Consider the following 26,884-nt stretch of genomic DNA (forward strand, 5'->3'; position numbering starts at 1 on the left):
GCTACGCTGTTAAATTTTTCAGGCAGCGTTTCAGTGGCTGTGTGCCGGGGGGGGGGGGCTTTGCTCAGTCACACTGCAACTACCGCTGACAAACATGCTGGTGAACAGACGGGTGGACACACATACACACCTGCCACCTGCAAACACACAGAAGTACTGTGCATCCGCACGAACACGCCAAACCACAGATGGACACGCCAGCGACATATTTGCATATGTTCATGTCACTGCCCCGGTGATGATGCGCGTATCTTGGTGAAATCTTTCCTCCTGGCTTCAAGTCACTGAAGTTAATGAATGAGCAAAGCAAAGCTATCTGCAGACTGTGCGGTTATTCCAGACCAGCCAAAATGCTTTTCTCAGCATGTTATCTGATCAGCAGCCTAATCACTGTTTGGACTCTTCTTGGTGCCGTGGGATGGCAGTAAGGTTTCTCATTTAAACACGAATTTCCTCATGGAGTTACCAAAACGTTTACTCATCTTTGGCCTGTTGGTGTCAAAAAAACACATTTTCACAGTCCTGATGTGTAGCCAAACACATGCACACACCCCTGTTATCCCTGCAGTGGTGCTGAGTTTACAATGGAAGTCACTGTAGAAGTCCTGCATCAGTGCTGCAGTGGTCAGGACTACTCTTCATAGGCGTCTTTTTGACTTGTTCCTTGTTCCTGTATTTACGGATACTGAAAATATGAATAAAAGTTGGCAACAGGCAAAACTGGAATAGGGGAAGCTGGTCAGCAGTTCAGAGCTGGATGGCACCTCATCACTAATTAATGTTGGACAACTCTTGACACACATTTTCAGGGTTAGAAGACACAGTGTTGGTTCCTTAGTGTTTGTTTTATGGCAGCTATGTTCAGACAGCTCTCAGTGACCTCAAAGCTGACGGAAAAGATGTAAAAAAAACTTTAAATTTGAACTTTGTGTGATATTGTACTTTTTTTTTTTGTGTGTGTGTGTGTGTGTGGTCCTGTGACAAACATCACCTGCATAGGCTGAAACAAATCACAGAAAGTTCTGCACATAACAGAAATATCTGACCCAGAACTATGAAACACGAGGCGCCATATTTTCCCTCCTGCTCCCTGCTGCGTCACCAGGCCCTCTCTTGAGGCTTACAGTGGAAAAAATGATTGTGCTCTAAGTACTGGAACTTTCTTTACTGGTGCTGTATCACAAGGTTAGTCAGGATTTCTGCACTGCTGAGTAATGGTAACATCTGGCCTTAGTGTTCAGACCACTGACTTTAGTACCAGCAGCCAAGCCTTGATCATGCTTTTCTGGAGCCGGCCATTTGCTGCCTGTCCTGCTGCGATTAGTATCTACAGTGTTTGTTTTTGCCTCAGTGCTACAGATTCGTAAAGCATCTGGTAGCAGTGACGAGATACACACACACACACTTACTCTCCTCTGAGATATCCTTCAGTGCAGAGCTGTCAGTGCAGAGTCATAAAAGGGAAGCTATGAGAGCTCTTAATCTCCACTATTGTAGTTCATCTCCTTAAAATCCACAGTGAATGCATATCATAAATCTGATATTACAGAGTTGTATACAGGGCGAGTGTGCCGGACTGCAGCCTGCTGGATGCTGCGTGCCATGTAGTCAGGTCTGTTTGAAATCCTTGATGGTGTGAAAGATATTTCTCCAGTAACGGAAGGGTTAATGAGTATGAGTCAGTGGTGACGCTCTGTACTCATGAGAACCTAAAACACTAAATGCATTTCTAGCATTTAGATTTATATCATTTAGCATTTATATTACCAGTATGCTACAGCACTATGGTGTCACAATTTGCATGGCTCCAGGCGCAAGTTATTAAGTATTAGGATCAGACGTGAGAGAAGCAGAGCACTTTGGTAACGTAGGTGAGTCGGTTTTGTTTGTGACTGCTCTCACAACTAAAACTTTAATCGGAAATGCTCCTTGGTGCTTTTTCTTGCTTGATTTCCAGTGTCTCATCCTCGCCCTCGTTTGCTGCGTGTAAGTGAGAAGAGATCTGACAGCCCATCTTATGACTCAAAAATCTCGATCCCAATTCACCAGAAAACGTGATAAGCCCTGTGATTCAAAGCATGTGCAGCACATATGAACGCTCTTACTTTGCTAAGTGCATGCAAGAGCAGAAAAAAGATGTGGGTTTCCCCAAGATTTGCTTTTGTCTTCTTCCCCTCCTCCCTCCAAGTCTGTGACACAAGCAGAGAATTCATACTGAACCACACTGTTGTTATTCAACCTGCATTTGGCTGCCTTCTTTCTGTGTCTCCCACTGTGGCATTTTTGTGGAAGTGGTGGTTACTGTTTCTGTATGCTGGTATTTTGATGGAATGTGTGTGTGTGTGTGTGTGTGTGTGTGTGTGTGTGTGTGTGTGTGTGTGTGTGTGTGTGTGTGAGGGTGTGTGTGTGTGTGTGTGTGTGTGTGTTTATATATGAGCCCAGTGTAGAATATTTCCATCACTGGGAAGCTGCAGATCTATCAGTCTGTGCTTCTTGGGTGTGGTTTCACTGCATATGGGAACATTTGTAGAAACCTGAACTCTGGAAGCCATTTTGTAACGTAATGCTTGGTCAGTCTTGCAAATAAACAAGTATATTTGTAAATGCACTAAGTGTGGGGTAGTGTCATGTTGCTGGGTGTCCCACACTGCCCAACAGAATGGAAACGTTAGACGAGAGAAAGCTGTGTCCAGGTGGAATAAAAAGGTTTCTCTACTTTCTCTTCCTGTATGCAGGTTTGGAGTGGTGCCCACTTATGGCATGGCCAGAGACTGTTGTGTTCCTCTGCTGCTGCAGAAGGTAAGTCTTCATCTGACAGGCTATCTAGTAAATCCAGTGGCTGTTCTCCTAGTAGTCTGTGCCTGACTGTAGGAGCCATAGCAGTGGTTTCCCTTAAAAAAACAAATCCAGCCTCTGACCCCGTCCAAGAAAAACGAGCTCTGCACCAGAGAAGAGTTCTGCACTGATCAGACAGCAGAGCCTCATTTGGCATTAACAGCCAGTAGTCATTAATATGGAATCTGTCTCGAGGTAGCATCTGCTTGTCTGTGTGAGAGGCGGGAGAGATGGAGAGGAAGAGAAAAGTAGGGAGGCTGAGATGTGAAGGCAGCAGCATTGCAGAACATGCTGATTTGATTTCAAAGTGAACTTTAATAGCTGTTGGATGGGAGCAGAGAAATTTGTACAATCCTTCAGCAATGTGCCTGTGATGACAGGATAGCAGAGGGAAAAGGGAACAGGTACTAGCTTAGATGTTTGGGCGAGATGTCAGATAGTCAGTGTGATGAATGAAGAAGTGGGTGTCTGCATCACTGTGTCTTTGAATCTGGTCAAGACATTCCTGAAACTGAGCCCAGCTGGTGCTGCCGGTGCCAGCAGATGATCCTTCACTTCTTGGTGCTGTCCCAGGCAGAGATCTGCTGATTCACTGCAGTGGTTCAGAGCAGGAGGCAGAGGTTGCTGGGTGTAGCAGCAGCAAAGCAGCTTGGATCACCCTGCTCTGTGGGCTCACAGCCCTCTGCATTGATTCATGGCTATGTCATTAGGGGCCACTCAGCATGGTAATGGTATAAGTTGGCTCATTATAACAATGGTTTGGTTATCGACCAATAGAGCTGGATTAAAGACCATTATTAGTGTGCTAGAAAAACAAAGTGCTTCTGAGCAGAACAGTGGCTCATCTGTCTGATGCAAAAATTACAGTTTTTATTGTAGTGTTAAAAAGCTTGTACAAAAATTGTACAACAATACTGGTCAGATGCACTGATTTCACTCCATGTCTTCTTTCTTTGCTGCTGTAGGAGAGGAACACATCGTGATGTGTGCATCAGGATTTTTTTTTCTCAGTGCTTCATTTACAGCTCTGCTTGAACTTTGTGGATAAGAAACATCAGAAGTCGAATCAGTCAATCAGCCTAACGTTTCTGCGAGGGAAAACGGAGCAATATGATGCTGTATATTGATTCTCAGGAATTGACAGTGTGAAGACAGCAGTTATTTTTATCTACTGAACGTGCCTGTACCTGTTATCTCACCTGTGTTAGCACACTAATGAATGAGACTTGTTCATGTATTGATTACAAGCAAATAGTAGGCTTTTAGAGGTGCCTTGTTGCAGATATTGTATATTTCAGATAATCTCAGTTACAAGACGTGTAGATAAGTATAACTTAACTTTAAAATTGTCGTGAATCTAAAGACATTATTTCCCAGAATGTTTCCACAAGTGCTTAGAATAACTTAGAACTTAAGTTTTGCTGTTTGGGACTGATGACCAAAAATGGCGAATGGGTTTACACATTATTTCTGAGCTGCTGCCAAGTTTAGCAGTTTTCTTGTGCTCCTCCAACAAGTGGAGCTCTTGTTATGCTGCTGCCTTCTGGGTCTCAAATGTGGTGGTCAGTAGAAATAAGGCTTAAGTTTTTGAAGAAAAGTATAACACCATCAAATTATAAGAGGCTGAAGTGTTGGTGGTGTTTTGGACAGTGCTGGGTTAGATGGTACTATCCAAATGACATGGTCAAATTAGAAGCATTGAAGTATCAAAAGTTAGTATTTCAATATGATTTCGTACATGAGGCTAAGTAATCCAGAAGATCATAAGACAGAACTACTTCTTATTCATCCTATTTAAATGTTTAGTTACTTCATTCAGAGAGAGCAGACTCCATGAAAGCACCATGGTTAACTTAAGACCTAAAGGGGTCATTTTACATTTTCCACTTTTGTGACATTTGTCTGACTTTAACTTTCTTGTTCCCAACCCCCTGCCAGAGGTGACAGTGGTGTATCAGAACGGCCTGCCAGTGATCTCACTCAACTTGCCGTCCAGGCGAGAGCGCTGTCAGTTCATCCTTAAGCCTCTCAGTCACTGTGTGGGAGTATTTCTGCAACAGCTTCAGGCAGAAGACAGAGGCATCGACCGGGTAGCCATCTACTCCACGGGTATGCACACATGCACACTCCCCCACTATATCCATTTAGCCAAGCATGTCCTTACATGGTTTCAACTGTCCTTGTGTTTTGAGGCTAGCTGGTGTTTCTCACAACTGTGGCTTTGCATCGGAACATAATCTCACTGCATGCACCATGAAATGATTTTTCAGTCCTCACTCTGCTCAGAGGGCTCATTACACAGGGACAATCATACAGTTTTGATTTTAAAATCTTACACAGACAGCAACAACCTGGAGAGGTGAAGGTGTTTGGAGCTCCATCGCTCTTACTGCCTCCCTTTCCATTTCTCTCTCTGTCCAGATGGAGCGAGGGTTGCCTCCTCCACAGGTATAGACATCCTTCTGCTGGATGATTTCAAGCTCGTCATTAACGATACCACATACCTCGTGCGACCACCAAGGAGAGGTGAGAACTGGCAAAATAAAAAGCAGAGTCTGTTCTCTTTGCTCTGAGTCATTCCCTCGCAGTTACCATCACCACCAATAAGAGAAGTGGTTTTAGTGGCAAAAAATGGGCCATATTAAACCATGTTTGTTTGCATTTATGTGTGTGTGTGTGTGTGTGTGTGTGTGTGTGTGTGTGTGTGTGTGCGCGCGCGCCTCAGAGCTGCTGCCCCATGAGGAGGGTGACAGGCTGAATGATGTCAAGTTTCTGGTGCAGCAGCTCTACACCACCCTTCGCATTGAGGAACACCAACTCAGCAAAGAACGGGAGCTGATTGGACGACTGGAGGACCTCAACTCTCAGCTCCGCCCCCTAGAGAAGGTCCTAACACTGTTCACACTATTGTTAGTTTCTGTATATACAAGCTCATTGCTGTTCCCACAACTGGAATTACCAATTGCAGCAAGCTTTTTACTTTGCAAACCACATGATTGACAAGTGACTAAGGAGTAAACCACACAACCCTGTAACTGAATTATTTGCTTGTCCCTACACACTTTACCATGGAAGCCAAGAAGAGCTGTAGTTGCTTAAAATTATTAATGTTTGTTAATCCTCTTATCGGCAGGTAATTATTTTATTGTATCAGTCCAATAAAAATACAGATTAGAGAACGTCTGGCCTGTTAAGCCATCATGGGTATGGCTAAGGGGCTTGCAAATCCACAAATTTGTTATCCTCGTAATGACATAATTAATTTGTGAGAGCCCAGCAAATCAGTTAATCTTATGATAATTAAGTCGTAATCTGGAGATGAGCACAATTTTTTTTTTTTTTTAGTACTTAAAATCCATTATGTAAGTTTTGGGTATTGAATGCGCTTGTTTAGATTCTCTAAAAATAATAAACTTTTAGATGACTGCTGTCTTCTTGACTTCTGCGTAGGTGAAGGAGGAGTTGAGCAAGAAGGCAGAGCGACGCACCACTTGGGTGCTGTGGGGTGGAATGGCGTACATGGCCACCCAATTTGGCATCCTGGCCCGGCTCACCTGGTGGGAGTACTCCTGGGATATCATGGAGCCCGTCACCTACTTCATCACTTACGGCACAGCCATGGCCATGTACGCCTACTTTGTGCTTACACGCCAGGTAAGACACTCATAGGCATAGGCCTGTCTTAAGTTATGATAAGTAATAATAAATTCATTATTTAATTCATTCATTTAATTTATTCATTATTTGTACTGAAGTTAAAAGTCGAAAGCATCTTCTGCAGCTGTTACAGCTAAAACAAATTGATTCTTTCAAAAATGAATTCATAAATTTCCATTAGGTTTTAACACCAAAGCCATCTATTGTATTTGATGTTGTGTTTCTGACTGGTATGATTTGTCCCAAGGACTAGAAAGCACAACATGTAGGATATCTGATAAACTGGTTCCTCTTACAAAGTGCTCTGTCCGTGTCTCTCTATAACCCGCAGGAGTATGTTTACCCTGACGCTAGAGACAGACAGTATCTGCTGTTCTTCCACAAGGGGGTGAAAAGGACACGTTTTGACATTGAGAAGTACAACAAGCTGAAGGATGATATTGCTGAGGTACGTTCACCTGGCGAAAGCTTGATGCTTTCTGACAGTTTTTACAATTCAAGTCTTGTATTTGTTATTGCTGTACCTTCACCACACACTTTCTTTTTATATTTTGTACTCCCCCTCTCTCCTTGTCTGCCCTCACCAGGTGGAGTTGGATCTGAAGCGTCTTCGGGACCCACTCCAACTCCAGCTCCCAGTTCAGCAGCTCACCGCCAGTAAAAATTGATGGGAAGAGTAACTCCCTCCTCTCTCAGCTCCTACAACCCCCTTTCCCTTCTCCTACCTGCCATCCAACACTGTCCTCCCTCCCCTTTTATCCCTTACTGTTTCCTCAGAAGCCTACCCCACACCATGCCTCCCACACCCAATGATCCCATCCCTTTCTTGGCTGTGGGAGTTAGTTTTTTCTCCTTTTTCTGTTTTTTTTTTTTTTTTTTTTTTCTTTATTTTTTTTTTTTGCTTTCCTGACTGAATCGCCAGTTGGAATTGCAAGTGGAAAATCATAAAAGATAAAGAAGGATGGTGACAATACTGGGAACTGTAAAACTCTCACAGCCGAAGAATGGTGAGGATGATGAAAGGACAACAATGATGATTGAATATAGCTGGGCACTATGGATATGCCTCAAGTCTCCATGGAAGAGCCTGCAGGGAACTCCAGGGGGACAGCAGGAATTATTGCTCCTCTAGACACTCCAGGACATAGGACATGCAGTGGGGCTTTGCTGAGTGTGTGTGTGTGTTTGTGTGTGTGTGTGGGACTTTCAGGGTACACTGGGACACCGAACCTAGCTGCTCTGCTGGTCGACACAACGGTGTAATCCTGCTTCCTCTAGCAGTCAAACTGCAGACACACACACCTTCTCTTGGTTGGAGGCAGCCTCCAGGAAGACTCTTTATCCCACATGTTAAAGTTTACAAGGAAGTCCAGACTGCAGCCAGGGCATCAGGGGAGACCTTCATCTTCCTGTGGCTGAACTCTGCTGCTTCGCCCTCCCTAGGCCACGCCTCCTCCAGATGACAGACAGCTGTCCTTCCCAGTGTGACCTCTGTCAGGAGCTTGTCTCAACTCACAGGATGTAGGCATGACGACGCCTTGTTTCCTTTTCCTGTTGATGTCCTACAGTGGCCCGGCCGGTGCAAGTATGAGAGTACTACCGACAACAACATCACTGTGTGTTCTTTTATTCCAAAAAAATATTTTGGCACTTTTTATTTTGAAAGCCATAGTATATTTGTTATGAAAAGAATATAAATATAAATTATATATATATATATATGTATACAATCAAATAAATAGCAGACCAGAGGCTAGTTTTTTTCAGTGGGGGGAGGAGCTCATTACCAAATGTCATTTCATGACAAACTCATTAACATCCACTGAAGATCTCCTGCCATGAAAGACCCCTGCTAACAGTCCAACGCACACTTTGTCACATGCGCACATGCACAAAATACATTATACTGTATCCATTCACCACCTTGAACTATTTCATATCCTTTCATGACAAACATGCATTTCTTAAGAGCTAGATCTATGTTAGATACAAGGGAGGAATGGTGTTGGAGCCAAGTCAGGATGACAGTGGAATTTTATAAGAACACACAATATCAGTGTGAATAGTGTCACTTGTATAGTCATGAATACAAACATTGCTGTGGAAATGATTAACATCATTAAGAGGTTAAAATTTTAGTGACCATTGCTTCAGACATATGCATGGAAGTTGCCTGCAGTTTAATCCTGGTCTTGGAGGTGTAAAATTTCCATTTCCCGAATGTCAATGACCTTTTAAGCAGATCAGAATTTTTGAAGAGTAACAAAATTACAAAAAACTCCATCTACGAAGAGTGTCATGGCATTGTTTCACAGAGGCTTTCGTCATCCTGAGATAAAGCCAAGAGTTTTCTCCTCCCACTGTTGCTGTAACACCCCCTCCCTCCTCGCTCCCCTTGCTCCCTCGATGGCAAAGCAGGAGAGACTGCATGCTGTGGTATGCTCTCATTAGAAATTTGTGAATGCGTAGGAGCATTATTGCAATTTTGTACCTAATTGGACACTTTCTTTGCTGCATCTAGATGAACTCTCATTTCCCCCATTTGGTTGAATCACAGGTTATGGAAGCCATACCTATGTTATGTTGTCTGGTTATTTAGATGTTCACTCAATAAGCCTTCATTTAGTTTTCTGTTCAGGGTGAGGATCGGTGTTTCAAAGCCAGTTATTTTCACTCTGAGCTGCTGTAGATCACCTCTGCAGAAGGGAAGCACAATAACATGACATCCCTGCACATAGATGTTAGTTCAAGATCATCTCCTGCTTGTATGGGAACAGTTGGCTGAATCCTACTGAGGAGATCATATGTGCAGAGTTTTTTATTATTAAATTGCATGACTTTAGATGAAATCAAAAGTTAGCCCAGCAGATCTCAAGGCAGGATTTGGCCTGATCTGTTACTATGTGTGTTGTTGTATGTGTGTTATCTCCAAGAGAAACTGTGCTTTTTAGATGATTAATGGTTTAAAAAGCATAGGCAACACAGCAATTTGGTTAACAGCTGATGATGATGGAGAGTTAGGAAGTAGAAGTCAGTCTTGCTGTGTGTGTGTGTGTGTGTGTGTGTGTGTGTGTGTATTGAATCTATGTGTTGATGAGTGTGAGTGAACTGGGGGCAAAGTCTAAGATCTCCATATTCATAAATTCATGAATTCCCCCTAATCGCTGCATGTCAGCAGCAGTAAAAATAAATTCAGCTGTCATCCCACTTTATAGCTGTCATTAGCTTTGAATTTGTTTTCCCCCTTCACAAACACACACACACACACACATACGCATACTGTACATGCGCAAAGTGACAACAGTGTTTCCTTGGAAATGTCCTGTGGGAGGTGAGAGAGTTGAGGCCCCTGTCTGCAGTCTAATCCTCCCCTCTGCTGTTCGTACACAACACTACTCTCCATCATCGTCGTCTCCTTTTTTTTTCATGCATCATCCACCATTTATTGCCTTGGGCTTTTCTTTTCATTCTTTTTTTTTTTTTAACAAAATATATCAAATATAGGGAAACTTTATTATAAAGAGGGTGTTGCATGAATGTATGTTTACATGGGAAAAGATGTAAAAATAAAAAAGATGATTTATCAAAAAAAAAAAAGCAAAGATAATTTAAGAACGTTGTTTGTAGAGATCTCCTAGTTATAAAGGGCAGTGGACAGGGCTGCATCTTTAGAATCTGTTCTGCCAAATCTGACTTAATCCCAGCCAACCAACTGCTCAAACCCAGTCCCATTTTCACCGTATTTACTCCCATAAATCCTTCCTTCAGCGTGCATTAATACTCCCCAGTAAATGGAAAAAGACCCTCCACCCTCTGTGCACCTATAAAGGAGGCTTTATGGCCTCTGAACCTATTACTAACGTCCTGAGTCCAAAGGAAAAATGACAGGCGCACTCTTGTTAACTTATTGGGGAACACTGTTCATTCTTGTCCCTATCTAATTTTACAGTCATCCACCTTCAGCCTTTTTTCTCAAAAATCACATTATTCTGTTTTAAATATACGTTATGTTTTGAAATTCTTGTTTGCGTGCACTTACAATAAGATGTGTTTAAAATGCCTAAGGAGTGAAGCGGAATATAGGATTGAAATGATCTTGGACTCCATTCTTACCTCTTATTGTATTTAGTTATTTTCTTGTCTTTTTATTCTTCTGTTGACATATGATGCTGTAATGTTGGCAAAAAAAATGTAAAATCCTGTATCATTTATGAAATATGTATAAAAGAGAAATGTAATTCAATTATCAATAAAATCCTTATCCAGTTTTTGGAGCCAGTGGTCCTGTTGAGGTTTCTATTGCTCTCACTGAAAGTGCAGACTTGGTGATGAATGGACATAGTACAGATACTTACAAGAAGCAGCTCTTTCAGGTCTTGACCTCCTTCTCCGGCTCTCCTTGGCCTCCAGCTCTTCCCGCACAGGACATCCTATGAGATAGACCTGCAGAGATAAACTGTTTGCATACAATAGATACATGAATCACATCAACAGCATATGGTTATGTCAGGGGAAATCTAAAAGCCAAATGGAAATATGATCTTTTCCTTTAAATCTTACTTGAAAAATGGAAGTCATTTTAAATTTCGGTTTGATCATTGGAACAGGGAAGAAAATCTTTTTTTTCTCAAGTATGCTGAGTGTGCTAGATTAACAGCACTTTGAGACTATTGGGCAGAGCATTACTTTGAGCTATGTTTATAGGTATAATCTTTATCATATTCACCATTTGTGTTTGGCATGTTTAAGGTATAAGGTGCAGTTGAGCTTGATGGGAATTTCAATAGCTTTGCAGGCATTTGATCATAAACAAATAAGACTTTTGACCTAATGCTGATGCTCAAATCAAGATCACCAAATATCATAATTCAACCTGACGGCAACATCAAGGTCGATACCACATTTCATGCTTCATTCCCTACACACCTCATGGTGGCGTGAGAGGAAAGATACAGGGATCATCAACATGACTAGGAGATCAGGGGGTCGTGAATGAATGGTGATCCATCAAACTGTTTCTAAAATGTTTGTCTGTACTCGACCGATATTTATACAGACCACGGCATCTTTTAATAACCGAATACTGCAACATTTCACAGCAGAAATCACTCAAACCATGCACCATTATTACTCTAAAACCAATCTAAGCACTGTAAATACAATTATGAAGCTTGCTCGCAATCCAACTGTGAAAACTAATAAGAGGACCATTAAAAATAAAATTAAAAAAACAATATTTAGTGTATGTTTTTTTTATCCACACTGCTGTTATGCAGTAGTGTAATGAAGGGCTGATTAATTGTACCTGGGCTATAGAGACTCACAGAGCTGAAGAAGAGTGTCTTATTTCCAGTAATTGTAAAAGAGGCATGTTCCACCTCATTTCTTTTAACAGCCTCATGGATTAACGTCTCCATAGGTTTAATTACATATGAGGAACAAAAACTGCGCAGATCACGTTAGTCTGACTGCCTTCTAAATGAAAAGGATGTAGACATTTTCTGGCCTGTACTTTAAGGGTCAAGTATTGAGTTACAGTAGATGAGAACATATTCAGTCTGCTGTGCTTGGTGACAGTCCCAATCTACTCTATGGTAAATCCTGAGTGTGCAAACCTTACTGTCGCCTTGAAGTGAAGGATGCTTCAGCATGACACTAAGCAGATTAATCAGATTGTTCTAATGCTGCTGGAGATTAGATCACGCTTGTATTTTCACGTCTTTAAATCAAGAAGGATTAGAAAAAACAGACACTTAAAAGCATCGTAAGCAGCTGTAATGCTGCATTTTGTTTTCTCAACAAGGCAAGTTCAGGGTAGTGCAAAGTTGTGTGTGTGAGGAGATTGAGGGAGGCAAGTGTGTAGACCGTATATTCAGAAACAATGGAGATCAAGGGGTCAAGGTGGGAAAGAGACATGACAACATGACACCTACAGATAAGCCGTGCCTATTAAAAACAGCCTTCCTCTAAGGATGCATCAGAAAAGCTACACACACGTGCACACTCACGCCTGAGCTTGGATGATCTTTTATCCAACACAGAGAAAACACATCATGATTTTTTTGGTGATTACCATTGTGCTGCAGGAGGTCGCTGTTGTTGTAGGTGAAGGTGAGTCTGACATTTGTTATGTTTCCACCCAAAACAAGCAGGTATTAAGGAATGAGTGGGTATAGAAGCAGGTATTTCCTATATTAGCCTGCCATATTATAAGATTATAGTATATATAATTGTACAGCAATGGGTTTGGGTCTGATCTGTGTAGAAGCCCAAAAGCAAGTGTTACTTTATCTTCCCATACTTATGTGTTGCACTCATTCCCAAGGCTGTTTATTTCTTTTGAAGATCTTCATAAAAAAAAAAGACAAACATATTTCTGGAGCTTATAACAACTGACCACTGTAGCTTTCACAAACCTCAAACCAGGGTAAATAATCAATTTCTTGGGGACTATATTCAGCAGTGGATTAATATGCATTTGTTACTCTTGTGGATATATACAGCAGCAACAATGTATGTGTGTAATTGACCGAAAAAACCCCCAATCCAGTTCTCATGTTTACTGCAATGAAGAAATATATCATCCCCTGCAGCTGTGAATGGACTGGACAATATAGTGGGGATTTGTGGCACATATAAATAAAATATATCAGGCTTTTGCTAAAAGGGCAATTAACTGTCTGTCCTGTCTTTTCATGAGATTTGTTGATCATAAGAAAAAAAATATTGCCATTTTAGAACATTTGTTATGAAGAACAACAAGGTTGGATACAGGAGTCTGACTCAAGTTAGGTGTGGCCTTATGTTCCCTTAATAGCCATGCTAAGTTATTCAGGCTCCATCTGTCAGATTTACCACCCCATTATCATACACCCTCATGAGTCAGCTATGTCCTCTGCCCCTCTGTGCTGCTCGAGCTGGGACACAGTTGGTCAGTCGTATGTCTCCAAAAATGGCCATTTACGCTGTCAGTGGGTCCAGGCCATAGATTGATCCTTTGGCTTTTATTGGCTCAGCAGGTAGTGAGAAAACAGACTGTCCATTAGTGGATGGAGAGAGAAATTGATGTGTATGGTGACATCATTTATGGTGACAAAATTGGGCCCTTGTCACACAAATGTTTTTTCATAGCTCCCACAAAGTAAAGTGCAGTCAGTGTGTTTTTCTTAATATCATTAGGTGCATGTGTTTGTGTGTTTTTATGTTTATTTGCATTATAAAATATAAGTAGAGTCATGGTTGCTGTAAACCTGTGGTCAGCCCTGGCTGAAAGCACTCTATTCATGTTGTGTCATGTCCTGAGTCTGTCCTGTCACCTGCTTTAATGGTGATCCAATCAGCCGCCTGCTCTTTCTTCATCCCTGCTGATTCTCACTGATTAATGCTACTTACTGGTGCCCACTGTTCCCACTCCCGTCGTTCTGCATTTCTTCTTCTTTCCCTTTTGTTTTATGTTTAGCCCTTAATTACACCGTTGAGGGGACATGAAGAAGGGAAAGAGTATTGATTGTTTTGTTGCACTTTGTTTACTCTGCTCATTCAGTTGTTCTCCTGATTCTGCACAACTGGCTGTAGTGAAAAACCATCACTGATATAATTAATTGGCTAAAGAGCCTTTTTTGATGGTTTGTTGGTTTTTAGAGTTAGAAATGATGTTTATCAGTTCAAGGTCCAAATGTTTGCTTCATTGTAACAGATTTACTCCCTGTAAATCTTGCCATGGAGGTAGTTTTGTTTGTTCTAAGAGCTGACTGAGCATCAAAGATAAGAGATACATGTTTTTATGCTTATACATTTTAATCTTGCATATTGTGCCATCAGATCCAGTCCTGGACCCGTGCTCTGCCTACATTAGCCTGAATGAACCCTGGAGGAACACAGACTACCATGTCAACCAGTCATCTGGCGTGCCTATGTGTGACAGCCATGTGTCTGGAGAATGGTACCGCTTCACTGGCATGGCCGGAGATGCTATGCCCACCTTCTGCATCTCTGAGAATCACTGTGGCACACATGCCCCCATCTGGTTGAAAGGCAGCCACCCTCAACTGCACGAAGGCATTGTCACTCGGCCTGTGTGTGCCAGCTTCAATGAGAACTGCTGCCAGTGGAATGCCAGTGTGGATGTGAAGGCGTGCCCTGGAGGATACTTCGTCTACCGCCTGCCCAAACCCTCGGTCTGCTTCCATGTTTACTGTGGCCGTGAGTGAACATGTCCCATATGACAAAATCTGTCTTTTTATTCTATAACTAAAATTTCCAGCCTATTGTTGTGGTAATGATTTTTCTTTGTATATGTTGTACAGATTTCTATGATATTTGTGATATGGAGGATTGTACAGGTCCCAGATGTACAGAGCCTGACTGCCGCTGTGCTCCCGGAACTGTCCTGGGACCAGACAGACAAACATGCCTGGGTGAGACAGACACAGAGCCAGGAAGAGAGGGGACAGATAGGCCGTGCTATAGACAATGATAAGCAAGAGAACATGGGAAACAGATAGCCTGGAAAAACAATCAGTAAGATTAGATTTGCAGCATGCTTTTCCATTGTTTTTGACAAATAGATTGTTAATGTATTTCTGTTTGAGCCAAATATTAGAATAGATTTGATTCACACTTATTGCACAGTTATCGGTGCAATGAAATGCAGTCCAGCATATTTGTATCCAAACTCCAATAGACCCAAAAAATTTCTTTTCTAATTTTTATGATCTCATCCTGAGTACTATAAACAGGATGTATTTAAATATTACACTTCCATACCGACTGTGTAATTATTGCTCATTTTACATTCTAAACAATAAGTTAGATAAGAAAATAAGATGACTGCAAGCCTGATAAGGAAAGCAGTGATTAAGACAAAGAGAATAAACGATTGTGTTTAATATAATTAGCTGACTCCATTGAAGATGGAGTTGTGTGTGTGTGTGGGTGTGTGTGGGTATGTGGCGTGGGGGGAGAATTTACACTGACTGGTAAACCCAATGATGGGTGACAGGCATGCCATAGGACTCCAGCCAGCCTGAAAACGATTATCTCATTATTCACCTGTCAACCAAATCTGTTTTTTTTTTAGTCTCAGGAATGACTTCTTCATTTCTCCATCCTCACTTTTTTCTCCTCACAATCTTCCACTCTTTTTTTTTGTCCATTCATTTCATCCATCATCCTTTACCTGTCCTTTCAGTATGATAAACACAGGTCTTTAAACTGGATTTATCATCCTCTTCCCAGAAACACTAAGTGATTGCTTTCAGGTGATAAATTTGAGCCATCTGGTACTTTGTCAATTAAAACAACACTCATCTGATAATAATATCTGATTCAGGTGTGGTCTGTGTCCCATGTTTAGATGTGAATGAGTGTGAGAAGGCCAACGGTGGCTGTGCAGAGGTCTGTGTGAACACCAAAGGCTCCATGCGCTGCGGGTGTGGGCCAGGCCGCATGCTGGATGAGGATGGGCGCAACTGCAGAGGTACATCCATGTACTTATATTTATACGACATATCACTGTCATAGTTGAAACTACTGTAAAAACAAAAACTACTACTTACCGTTCTTCATCGTCATCCTTACCTGTTCTCTGTGTCGCCTCATGCAGAGATAGCAGGGTGTCATGTTAACAATGGAGGCTGCAGCCATGGCTGTTCCACGCTCTTGGACTCTTATCAGTGCAGCTGTCCCAGGGGACTAGAGCTGGGACAGGATAAACGCACATGTCAGGGTGTGTATGCGTGTACGTGTACAAGAGAAAGGTAGATAATTTGGACAGTGAGGGAAAATGACATAGGGATGCATGCTAGAGTCTTCTAGTTTGGATCATAATATATTTCTTCATTGCAGTGCCAGTCCAGTGTGACTCCAGCTCTATTACAGTGTCAATTCCTAAAGACCTTGTGGGAGGACTGGAACTCTTCCTGTCAAACTCCTCTTGTCGAGGTGTCTCCAATGGCACCCACATCAACCTCAGCTTCAGCCTCAAGACATGCGGCACAGTGGTGGAGGTCAGAGAATTTGGGTGGAGATTTTTAGACTGATTTAGGATTTTGTCTAGACTTTTTGGAGGGCTTAAAGACTGTTTGGGTTCTGGGGGTGGTGGTTGTTAGATGATCTGAAAATATTTGGAATGTTTTTGTGTAGCTCTGTGTGTTTTTCTAGAAGTGCGGCAACAAGATATTATACTAAACCCTATATTTGTGGACAGGGTATAGTCCCTAAAGTTAAGGGCTTGGGAAAATATTAAAGAGCTATGCCTTACTAGTTGGCTTTTTGGGGTTGTTTGTGACTGAAAAAGCTTTACAATAAGGTAAATCCCCAGGTGACGGGTGACAAGATTGTGGGCACCAACCTGGTGACAGGCCTTCCAAGGAGCAGCCCAGGCAGCAGCACGGACTTGATAATCCGCACCAGCAAGTTAGTCCTCCCAGTCACCTGTGAGTTCCCGAGGGAGTACCACGTGTCGGACGGATACCAAGCGAGTATGCGCAGCTCCACCCTGGAGCTGGCGGGTCACAGTGAGGGAGTATTCCCCTTTTCCCTGGAGCTCTTCAAAACCGCTGAGTTCTCAGAGTCCTACCGGAGCCCACCCCAGCTCCGCCTGCATGACTCACTGTTCTTTGGAGTGGAGCCCAAAGATAGGGTGGAGGGCCTCTCTGCACTGGTGGAGAGCTGCTTCGCTACACCAGGGCCCACAGCTGACCAGGCCATCAAGTATTACCTCATCAAAGATGGGTGAATATTTTGGAAGTTTTGTCCCTTTTAAAATTACATAGTTTACCCTCTATTGGCAAAAGATATACAGTAATATAATAGTCAACAGAGTGTGATGTGATTTGTGTACCTGAAATTGTTTGTTTATAGTAACTAAAACATTTTACCCACTGTAGCTGAGCAAAAAAGAACTGTATTTATAGAAACTACACTATATGAACAGGAAGGCCAAAGACGTGTTTATAAAAAGTGGTATAGCAAGGATGATGTCAACGAAATCAAAATTCACCAAAACACAGATTGTCAGTCATTGTATTTTCTCACACATAATACCTCTAGAGTCATGTAAGTAGATTTTTTTTTTTTTTTGTTTGTTTTGCTTTTTTGTTTTCACCCCATTACAACCTAAATTTTGTTTCTGGAGCGCAGAACATTGAAAACATAATATAATAGATGTCAGCAGGATCTCCACAAAGCCTTCCCATCAGCTGCTTGACAGTTATAATGCAGGAAATCTCACCTCCTTCAAGGAAATGTCAAATGAAAAATGGCACTGACTGTGCACTGTGATTAATGTGAAAAGCGGTAAAAAAATCGAAACACAGACAGCCTTATTATCTGGGGAACCATTTCTTCACTGAATCCACAGTTGTGGAGTTCCTATTGCTGCTGTATGGACAGGAACACTTCAGAGCTACAATATCTTCTCAGAATTGACTTGTTAGAAATACGACAGTGTGTTAAGACTTTGGGGCTTGAATTGGCTTGAAATATGGATCACGGTCTGAACTGGTAAGAAATCAGCTGCATGTATGACTCAGTTTCACCTCTGTGGGTTCCTTTTCAGGTGCATCTCTGATGAAACAGTGATGCAATACTCATCAAAGGACCAGCTCTCTAAGCACTACCAAGTCCCTGTCTTCAAGTTCATTGGCAAGGACAACCGAGTGAGTAAAATAAGCATGCTGGGAGCCAGCTGGCAAGTGTGTGTGAACTTATGTCTGTGTAGCACTGTATTATAAGAACTAAATGGACACTGAATGATGATACACTTTAATAGTGTTTTTTATTTCTGTTTCAAATAAACTTGTTTCTCCTGTTTGCAGCAAGTGTTCCTCCACTGCCAGGTGTTAGTATGTAGGGCAGAAGACGCTCGCTGTACTCAGCGTTGTCGAGGACGTACCCAACGGGAGGTTCGAACTACTGAACCTCAGGAGGCGCACACACTGAGCGGAGGTCCCATCTTCATCCTGCCTTAGCCGTGATGATAACAACCAGAAGCACCAGCCAGAATTACAAAGACTGTGCTTGCATTTAAATGCACTTCAGTTTATTTGGTATTTAAAGCAGAAAACAAATGTCGGCACACACACACCCACACTCAGAGCAGTCCATTGCATTATCCCTTTGAAAGCCCCATATTTACATTCACACGTGCGTTATCTCCCTCCTCTTTTTTCTAGTTCCAGTGTCACTCACATGTTTGTAGCATATTGGTTAATACATCCAAGTCTCTGTCTGTTCCACTTTCCCTGGCAACACAATTAATACTGACATTAAAGTGAATGACATTTCTATTAGAAATCATTTGGAGGGGCCACAGTTCATTTGGAACAACTACAGCAGGAAGGGTGTTTTTCTAGGTCACACTTTAAAGCATGTCTCACACTTGATTACAGCTTAATTCAGTGGATTGTATAAAAGAGTTTATATTTCATATTATCACTGACTTGAAAAATTAATGTGAAACATCCATAGATCTATTCTGACTCATTTGCTTAATGTAATCCATGGACTCAGCGTGCTGTGTGTGCCATCATGCACGTGCTTCGTTACTTTGACAATTAATGCATTCATTCATACAATAACACACAAATGGCAAATAACTTTGCATTTACATTTAACATCAACATAGCAGCTGTAATAGAAATTATATTTACTGAATCAAAGTTTGAGCAGACTAGCGTGATAGAAGTTAAACAGCAGCCCAGAGTGAACCATGTGTGCCATAGTAATTATCTTGTGTCTTTCTATGGTAAGGAAATTTATCCAACTGCAATATTCTTCCCATCAGCCTCTTTGTTTGGAGTAATTTATGGTAACGGAGTCACAGAGGCCTAAAAATTACATAAAAACGGAGTATGGAGAGAATGATATGCATGAGCAGTTCATTAAGATTCTGAAAGTCATAGTCAGATCCCTGATATCTGTTGATATGGCCTATGAATAAAACCTAAGAAACTGTTCATTTGCATTCCTCACTGATGTCCTTTTTAACTCACAGGGTCTAAAGCTTGAGACGGCTCTTGGAAAGTACCTAGTCTTTGACAGAACATCTATAAATATACGGTATAATCTGTGGAAATACCCTTGACTCTTCTATTTGTCTGTGAAAGTGTCCAGGAGTTGTCCATAGGGTTCTTTGTCACAGTTCATCCCTCTCCTCTCCCTTGCAGACACACGCTGCCCTCTGGCTGTTCATGTAAGGCCTACAACCCAGAGTCCACACTGTGTTGTAGAGTGCATCTACCATTGACTCACAGGCTAAAATGACAGAGAAATGGAGATGGAGGCAGAGTTCATTTTTGCATAACTTATAATCATCCAGTATATTCTGGCATAGTACACAACAGTGACTACCTGCAGCTAGCTCACCTTGTACCTTTGACACAAAGCCCAGGGACTTCTTAAGGTCAGAGCAGATGGCATGCAGACACAAGCGAAATCTGGAGTCACAGTGGTACTTGTTTGCACCACATGTGTCATAGCACATGTCAAGCTGGTTACAGCACTTTGTCATAACAGGGATCCCCAGGTCAAGCTGTCAAAAGAAAGAACTGGATTGTGTCAGTATCGATACAGTATTGCCACCTGTTTTGACTGTTGATTAGCTTCATGTAGGTCTGAGCTGTTGGTGCTATGAGCAGGCCACCTACAGCAGCATTCACCTGGAATCCCACCAGAGAGGAGCTGCAGCCATTGGGCTCTGGGAGCTGGTACCCGGGGCGAGGTTGAGGAGGTTCTCCTAAGAATAACAAAGAGTTTCCATTTACTTTGTGAACCACAGCGAAGGTACAGAAGCAAGTGCCGTCACATGCTCCTAGGTAGGGATCTATATTTTTGTTCTCGTGTATGTGTCAGTGTACAGATAAGACATAACTTTTATTTGAGAACATATGTATTGATTGTGGCCCTGTGATGGACTGGTGACCTGTCCAGGGTGTACCCCTGCCTTTCACCCAAAGAGAGCTGGGATAGGCTCCAGCAGATCTCTGTGACCCTGGTTAGGACTAAGCAGGTATAGTTAATGGATGGATATATTGATTGTGTGACTGTGGGTACAGTACATTTACCTCCCACACTGATAAAGTGTGTATTCAGCCTTTAGTATCAGCAGCTTTAGGGCAATGTACAGTGTCTGATGCCGGATCGAGAGCAGATAAACTGACAGCAGAGGAAATGGCTCAGTCTCGGAGTTAAAGTTGCTAAGCATAAAAATACATAGTAACAGAGAAAATACTGGGGGTAGACAATATAATGATTTAAAAATGTATGAAAACAACAACTACTCTGTCTAACTAACTCTGGGTCCCCTGAATCATTCTCATAGCTTAAATACTAAAATACCTGCTTTTCTCAGCAACACAACTGAATGTTACTTTAAGAGATTCACTCTTACCATGTTTACAGCGGTACTGACACACACCATTGTGTCCCCCCACCAGCTCCACCAGGGAGTCAAAGTATCCGTGCACAGTCTGGAAACTATTTCTAATTGAATTAAGGCTCCAACTGTTAATATCTTCCTCTGCAAAGGGTGTATCCAGTGACTGCTTTATTTTGACCGGTCTGATCTCATTCCCCTCCTCCTCCTCCTCCTCAGAAGAAGTTTGATTTGGGGCGACAGCTTCTTTAGGAAGAGCTCCGGTATCAGGGGCATCTCCAGCAGGCCTATCACTGTCTGTCCCAGGCTCTTCTCTTCTCTTCTCTGAAGCAATTATATCTTCTTTAGCCACATCTACAGAGACAACACCATCAGTAACTGCAGCCGAGTCCACAGCAGGGGCCTCCTCCTTGCTAGCTTCAGTCTGGTATTGGCCTAAAGTGGCACAAATACCCATAGACATACAGAGGAGGAGCAGGACCACAGTCCGAAGCAGCATGGTGTTCAACTTTCAGGGACCCTCCACAAGCCAAGGTGTTAATAGCAGAAGAGTTTAGATGTGAGGGACAAAAACCAGCTCTGCTCCCACTGGCGCTGACAGCCAGAGACTGGACTTTGACCTCTGATTAGGTTCTAGCAGACAGCAAGGCACTCTGTCATGTCAGGACAAAGGTTACCCCATATCAATTCAAGGAAAGCTTCTATAATTCTTCTAATCTTCTCATTCTCTGCGATTCTTGAACACATCAAATGAGTAATTTCATCACCATCTTAATCCACAAAGCTATAATTGGATTTTTATGATTCAAAAGTCATGTGGAATTTGAGGCTGGGGGAAAATCCCCTTTGTATTCATTTAACAAACACTTAACACATTGAATGCGTGCACGTCAGCCTGTGACCTTTAGCAAAAAAAAAACTAAAAACTGTCTTTTGATGAAGCTCATAAAGTGACGCCAAATAAGTAGGAGCCAGACATTATTGTGCTCATTTGGATTTTTAAAGAATCTAGTGCAGGCTCTATGTGCTAGTTCACAGTGCACCTTTTTCTCATTTGTCTCTGCTGCCCTCTTGTGTTTGAAGAGTAACGTGGAAACAGATATTTTGTCCGTGTTAACTCCGTCAATGAACGGAGCGATTCTGTTTACTGATACCAGTTGTGAATTATTATGAAACGGATTTGTTTTTTTTTTTCTCTTCTTATGCCGTATTCAATATTTACAAAATCATACTTACTATTATTGTCTCCTGTAGCCAGAAATGGGAGAAGAGCTTGGTATCATCCTAATCTTTTTTAGCATCACGTTCCGAACACAGTACACACAGCTGAAGTCTCTCTTCAATTAATTACCATTTGAATAAATCCAAGCTGTACACCACAGACAAACCAACTGGAGTGCACTGGGCCACTAAAGCAACATATGCGAAGTGTCAAATTCACTGCTGTTCTTTAACTGCAGGGAAACTGGAAACCTGATTATGAAATAGCACACAGTGTGATCACTGTGCCTGCAGCATTTTCAGTATTAAAGTTTGGGAATGTTAATGCTGAAGCCGATGGTTATGCAGCAAAAGTAAATGTTTGCTGCATAACCAAATAGGATTACTCAAAGCTGCAGTTACAATAAGTACAGTTTTGAGCTGCTTGTTCTAGTTGTGCTTGACTATTTCCATTTGATACTACTTCACACTTTAACTTTAAATTATTTGACCTTTAAGCACTTCAACACTTTAATGTGACAGATACAGGACTAGTAGCCTAATACAGATACAATACTATTTTATACATAATAAGATTTTACTTATATAACACATGATTATTGTTTAAAATGATACATTATTACAGATGAACCTATCCAACAAGATATAAAGTACCTAACATTAGCTTTGCCTTAATTTACAGCATCAAAATAATGCTATAATAATGCATCAGTAACGATAATCCATTAGTAAATACATATTAGAGAATAACTAAGTATAGCTGGATTGTAAGCATTCAGTCTCGTTATTTTTGGTAAAGAGTTTTTCTACTTGTGCTAAACTAAAAGGATATGAGTGCTAGTTGTCAGCGACATTTAACCTTTAAATGTTCCTTTATTTTTGCACTTTTCTCTTTACCCACAAAATCTAGTCTGACTTTCTAACATCCATGTCAAGTAATAATGATGAAGCTAATCGGTCGCTGTCTGCAGATCGCACCAAATTTCATCCCACAGTACCCTAGTGGTAAAAACAAAAGAGAGAAGCAGTCAGAAAGAGTGACTGAAGTAAATTCAGACATACTGCATGTCCTGCGTTACATGTACCGTCTTAAGGTGTTGCTTGATTTCTCTCTGTTCAGCATCTTGTTGATTTTGGATTCCATATCCTAGAGGTGAAAACACAAAGCAGAATCAGCAAAATTGACCGACTGTCACATAGCAGGACACACATTTAAAATCTCTAATAACTAAAATGATGACGTAGAAGAAAAACAAACTCCCTTGCCTTATTGATGGTCTTCATCTGCTCATTTGAGGTATTCAGTCTCACTGTCTCTGTCTGGGAGCAAATTAAAAAAATGCTAATACAAACCATATGCATTTCAATCACCAAACATATTTCCTGCTTTCATTTTATCTCTGAAAGAAATTAAGTCAAAAATCTTTAATGAGATGTAAAAGTCAACTGTGCCATTCATAAGCTTGTGTGGAACAGGGCTCAGTGAGGGCAAGCAGACAGTGAATCTCCCAGCACCTTTAGGACTTTAATATGCTTTTGTGTGGCTGTAGTTACAATCGTGGACACCAGCTTCTCTTTAATCTCCTCCTCCAGCTGCTGGATTTCCCTCCACGCATTCAACACCTGAAGTCTCTTGGATTGGACACTGTTGGCGTGGCTGTTGGCCGTCCCATTGTCCTGCAGCTCTGACAGGGATATATCTGCCGAAAAGCAATAGAGCTGAGCATGAATGTGACGCATCTGTACATACACGCTCCTGCAGGCATTATAAAGTCACAGCTGACTCACTGATACCACTAAACTCTCTCAGTGCCTGTTGGTGTACAAAGTGATTATTTTTTCAGTCTGTCCACAGCAGAGACAAACAATATTAACATGCATATTAATGTGTGCTGCTGCTCTACATAGTACTATACAGTAAATGCTTGGACATTGTTTACCAATCCGATACAGACTTACGCTTCATGTGACTCTCGTCTGGGCCTGTGAAAGCTGGAACATTCTGTAATTCATTTCGGACTCTAAGATTAAAAAAAGAACAAACATGCTTAAACTAATAATATAGTGCAATATATACTTATTTTGGTCCTTGCTGTACCGTTTATTCTCCTCTAGAGCTTTTCTGGCTTCCTGCTCCAGCCTCCAAACCTCTTTTCCACTATCTTCTAACTCAGTTTTCCTGATTTTGCAATTGCCAAGAACTTCAAGTGAAGTATTCTGTGACTGTAACATAACAATCAAAACATAAAAAGATACAGTACATCATTTGCCACAAACATGAAAGATGCAGAAGACCAAAACTGGTTTAGTGGTAAATCTACTAGAGGCCCACTCTCTTTAATCATCAGGAATATGTTACAGTTCTGCACTTTCTTTTGAAATGAATGTGAAAGAGCCCTTTGTTAGCGGTCCTGAGTTCATGTTTTGATGGAAATGTAGCCTAAAATTACCAAGTAAATGAATGACAGGCTCTATGACAAGTGTTAGTCTTGTTCCTTTGAGCTGTGAAGCAGATTTGTTATGCTTCATTGTTTTGGTAAGCATTTAAAAAAGTGGGCAAATATTTCTCCTTGTAGAACTCGCTATTTGTTGTCTTTCATTCCTAACCAGTAAGAAAAATTGATTTCACAGACTTTGAACGTGACTGATCTTGATACTCCATCACTATCAGCTGATACCCACAGAAGGGAATCAGTGTCTCGAACAGGAAATATGGCCAGAAGGTCACATCCATGTCTCAGATCTTCTTCCTCTTATAACTTACACCTATACTGTAAACATTCTGGACACTGGGCTTTACCATGTGGTGTAGTGGTGACTGAGAAGCCATCATGTGATTGACATACAAATCATAATCTGTCTGGAAGAAAAAAAAAAGAGAAAGCATTACTTCACTTTAGGACTAAATCAAAACTAATAATAATAATAATAATGATGCTTTGGAGCTTGTCACGTAACTTAAATCAGCTTCACACACACACTGCCACTGTTAAACTTTACATATAGATTGTACACTTGTGCCCTCATAAAAGATCATCAACAATATTCATTCTTATTGTTTTATCATGTCAAAAACAACAGATTGAGCAGTGACGAAGCTGTTGCTCTCTGCTGACCTACTCCCTGACATATCCTGACCAGGTTCCAGTGGTTGCTCTACTTCTTCAAACTACACCAGGGACTCACTCTCTCTTGGCTCTAATATGTCTGACGGCATATGCTAAAAATGTGCTAGTGGGTACAGAGGAAATGGAAAAACCTTAATTTCCCTCAGGATGTGTCCAAATACTGGCGAGCTCTCACATACATCATCAAAGACGTCACTGAACACCGCAAGGCGGTCTCTGTGGGGCCAGCTCTGCGTTGACAGCTTTTTCAGCTCCTGAATATGACAAGAACACACACATACACACAACATTAGCAACTTTAGATTTGCGTGAGAGTCTTTTGGTGACGTTATCGTGCACCTTCTGCAGGGTTGTTGAAAGAACATTTCAGAATTACCATCTCATGAAAAGCGGACATATTAGAAACCCTGAACACTAAAAAAGAACAATTACAAAACTAGTTGTTGGATGTCAAGGCTTGTGTGAACACTCTCACCTTTCGTAGTTTCCTCTCATGTATTTCAGCAACATTTACTGCAGCCCAGGGGTCTGGTCTGCCAACCCGTTCTTCTTTCTTTGAATGGTCATCATTATTCAGGCCTTCCTGGTCAGATTGGCTTGAACAAAACTGCCTTTTCCCTTCCAGACTAGATGAAAAGTTACACTTTTTGTGGGAAAAGGCTCTTGGCTGTACCAGCAAGGAGTCTGAGGAACAAATAAAAGTCTTTGGTAGACGTATACCTTCTCTTCTGTTTGCATATGATAAGTGATCAGTAGCCTGGTCTTGTCTTGATCCAGAGACTTGAGACTCTACTAAAGCAGTTCCTGAGGTGAACTCAGAGGGAGACTCTTTTATTTCTTTCTTCTTTACACAGGTCAGTGCCTTTTTCTGTCTTTGCTGGAGTGTCAGAGGGTTTGGGGTTTCTTTTCGGCTCTGAGACAACTTCCAGAAAGGCTGCTTTGTCTCCCTGTGAGACTGACTCTGGCTCAGGCAGCTCAGGGGCCCCAGATGACCTGAGGAGTAGGTCAGGATATCAGCCTTCTGACCAGCTTTAGCAGCCAGTCTGGGGATGTCGCTCCTAAAGCACCTAGACTTTGGCTTACAGCTGCTGGACATGGCTATGAAGGCACAGAGCATGTTATTATCTTTGTCAAGAGAAGTGAAAATGTCTAATTTACTGCATAAAGACATTTCCTATGTGGTGTAGTACAACTAAGATTTTACCATAAGACTGGTTCAGTTGAGACACTTAAACTAGCAAAGTTGAGACACTTAAACTAGCAAAGGGACAACAGTGCTTAGTAGTTTTGGTTTTACAATATTTAAAAACATGCGTGTTTGTTGTTGGGCAGGCGAAGAATGCGTAGAAAGCACATATGTACACTAAATATTAACCTCACCTGTAGTGACACCGGACTTTTAGGCGAAATTCAGGAAACAAAAACTTTCTTCACGTCCACAACAGACTGGGCTTCACTCGGTTGCCAAGGAGACCGCAGCGCGTATGTTTGCGTTGCGTTCATAGTCTTCTTAATTATCGGACCCATGAGCTTTAAGGAGCGAGTCATATTTACGCCTGATGAATCAAATAAATGAAGTTAAAATTACAGAAGAGACAATACTCAACCGATAAAATGTTTACATTTGATACAATGTTTAACAAGACAAAGAATTAAAATGAAACGC

General features: G+C 41.6%; 4 protein-coding genes across 7 annotated transcripts in view; 2 read left to right on the forward strand and 2 right to left on the reverse strand.

Moving 5' to 3' along the window:
* mcu (mitochondrial calcium uniporter) overlaps positions 1 to 10,760 on the forward strand; it is a 49,444-nt gene extending 38,684 nt beyond the window's left edge. For all 3 annotated transcript variants that reach the window (XM_026309174.2, XM_026309175.2, XM_026309173.2), the window contains 7 exons: positions 2,736 to 2,799; positions 4,774 to 4,944; positions 5,257 to 5,361; positions 5,561 to 5,721; positions 6,286 to 6,489; positions 6,824 to 6,940; positions 7,080 to 10,760. In XM_026309174.2, coding sequence (XP_026164959.1) covers positions 2,736 to 2,799; positions 4,774 to 4,944; positions 5,257 to 5,361; positions 5,561 to 5,721; positions 6,286 to 6,489; positions 6,824 to 6,940; positions 7,080 to 7,160 — 903 coding nt within the window. In that variant the 3' untranslated portion in view covers positions 7,161 to 10,760. The remainder of the gene's footprint in view (positions 1 to 2,735; positions 2,800 to 4,773; positions 4,945 to 5,256; positions 5,362 to 5,560; positions 5,722 to 6,285; positions 6,490 to 6,823; positions 6,941 to 7,079) is intronic.
* Positions 10,761 to 12,465: 1,705 nt separating this feature from the next.
* On the forward strand, positions 12,466 to 18,625 carry oit3 (oncoprotein induced transcript 3). Its single transcript, XM_026309515.1, has 9 exons — positions 12,466 to 12,603; positions 14,314 to 14,694; positions 14,799 to 14,909; positions 15,848 to 15,970; positions 16,097 to 16,219; positions 16,339 to 16,499; positions 16,814 to 17,226; positions 18,053 to 18,152; positions 18,312 to 18,625. The coding sequence occupies exons 1-9, from the start codon at positions 12,513 to 12,515 to the stop codon at positions 18,462 to 18,464; spliced, it is 1,656 nt and encodes a 551-aa protein (XP_026165300.1). The 5' UTR covers positions 12,466 to 12,512; the 3' UTR covers positions 18,465 to 18,625.
* A 387-nt stretch (positions 18,626 to 19,012) lies between these two features.
* On the reverse strand, positions 19,013 to 21,704 carry pla2g12b (phospholipase A2, group XIIB). The gene is made up of 4 exons (XM_026309790.1): positions 20,885 to 21,704; positions 20,142 to 20,230; positions 19,861 to 20,026; positions 19,013 to 19,749 (listed from the first exon to the last, which is right to left on the reverse strand). Exons 1-4 carry the CDS (start codon positions 21,366 to 21,368, stop codon positions 19,631 to 19,633), a joined length of 858 nt encoding a protein of 285 aa, XP_026165575.1. The 5' UTR covers positions 21,369 to 21,704; the 3' UTR covers positions 19,013 to 19,630.
* A 1,091-nt stretch (positions 21,705 to 22,795) lies between these two features.
* Positions 22,796 to 26,679, reverse strand: LOC113131909 (uncharacterized protein C6orf118). 2 transcript variants are annotated; one of them, XM_026309669.1, is made up of 10 exons: positions 26,599 to 26,679; positions 25,694 to 26,316; positions 25,398 to 25,472; positions 24,891 to 24,950; positions 24,189 to 24,313; positions 24,050 to 24,111; positions 23,606 to 23,790; positions 23,357 to 23,410; positions 23,176 to 23,237; positions 22,796 to 23,089 (listed from the first exon to the last, which is right to left on the reverse strand). In XM_026309669.1, the coding sequence occupies exons 2-10, from the start codon at positions 26,312 to 26,314 to the stop codon at positions 23,041 to 23,043; spliced, it is 1,293 nt and encodes a 430-aa protein (XP_026165454.1). In that variant the 5' UTR covers positions 26,315 to 26,316; positions 26,599 to 26,679; the 3' UTR covers positions 22,796 to 23,040. The 2 variants fall into 2 exon arrangements, with proteins under 2 accessions (XP_026165454.1, XP_026165453.1); XM_026309668.1 differs by having other exon boundaries at positions 25,350 to 25,472.
* Between the last annotated feature and the right edge of the window lie 205 nt (positions 26,680 to 26,884).

This window comes from Mastacembelus armatus, chromosome 15, assembly GCF_900324485.2.
Source record: "Mastacembelus armatus chromosome 15, fMasArm1.2, whole genome shotgun sequence".
NCBI lineage: Eukaryota > Metazoa > Chordata > Actinopteri > Synbranchiformes > Mastacembelidae > Mastacembelus > Mastacembelus armatus.

Excerpts from the sequence above, each read along its gene's own strand:
- pla2g12b (XM_026309790.1), bottom strand. The coding sequence starts at position 21,368 with ATGCTGCTTCGGACTGTGGTCCTGCTCCTCCTCTGTATGTCTATGGGT. Across the intron at positions 20,231-20,884 it reads TCAGTACCGCTGTAAACATG|GAGAACCTCCTCAACCTCGC; the intron begins GTAAGAGTGAAT and ends TGTTATTCTTAG. Across the intron at positions 19,750-19,860 it reads CTTTGTGTCAAAGGTACAAG|CCTGTGAGTCAATGGTAGAT; the intron begins GTGAGCTAGCTG and ends CTGTCATTTTAG.
- LOC113131909 (XM_026309668.1), bottom strand. The coding sequence starts at position 26,314 with ATGTCCAGCAGCTGTAAGCCAAAGTCTAGGTGCTTTAGGAGCGACATC. Across the intron at positions 25,473-25,693 it reads ATGAGAGGAAACTACGAAAG|GAGCTGAAAAAGCTGTCAAC; the intron begins GTGAGAGTGTTC and ends TGTCATATTCAG. Across the intron at positions 23,238-23,356 it reads AGATGAAGACCATCAATAAG|GATATGGAATCCAAAATCAA; the intron begins GCAAGGGAGTTT and ends TTTCACCTCTAG.
- oit3 (XM_026309515.1), top strand. The coding sequence starts at position 12,513 with ATGATCTTTTATCCAACACAGAGAAAACACATCATGATTTTTTTGGTG. Across the intron at positions 15,971-16,096 it reads GGATGGGCGCAACTGCAGAG|AGATAGCAGGGTGTCATGTT; the intron begins GTACATCCATGT and ends CGCCTCATGCAG. Across the intron at positions 18,153-18,311 it reads TCATTGGCAAGGACAACCGA|CAAGTGTTCCTCCACTGCCA; the intron begins GTGAGTAAAATA and ends TCCTGTTTGCAG.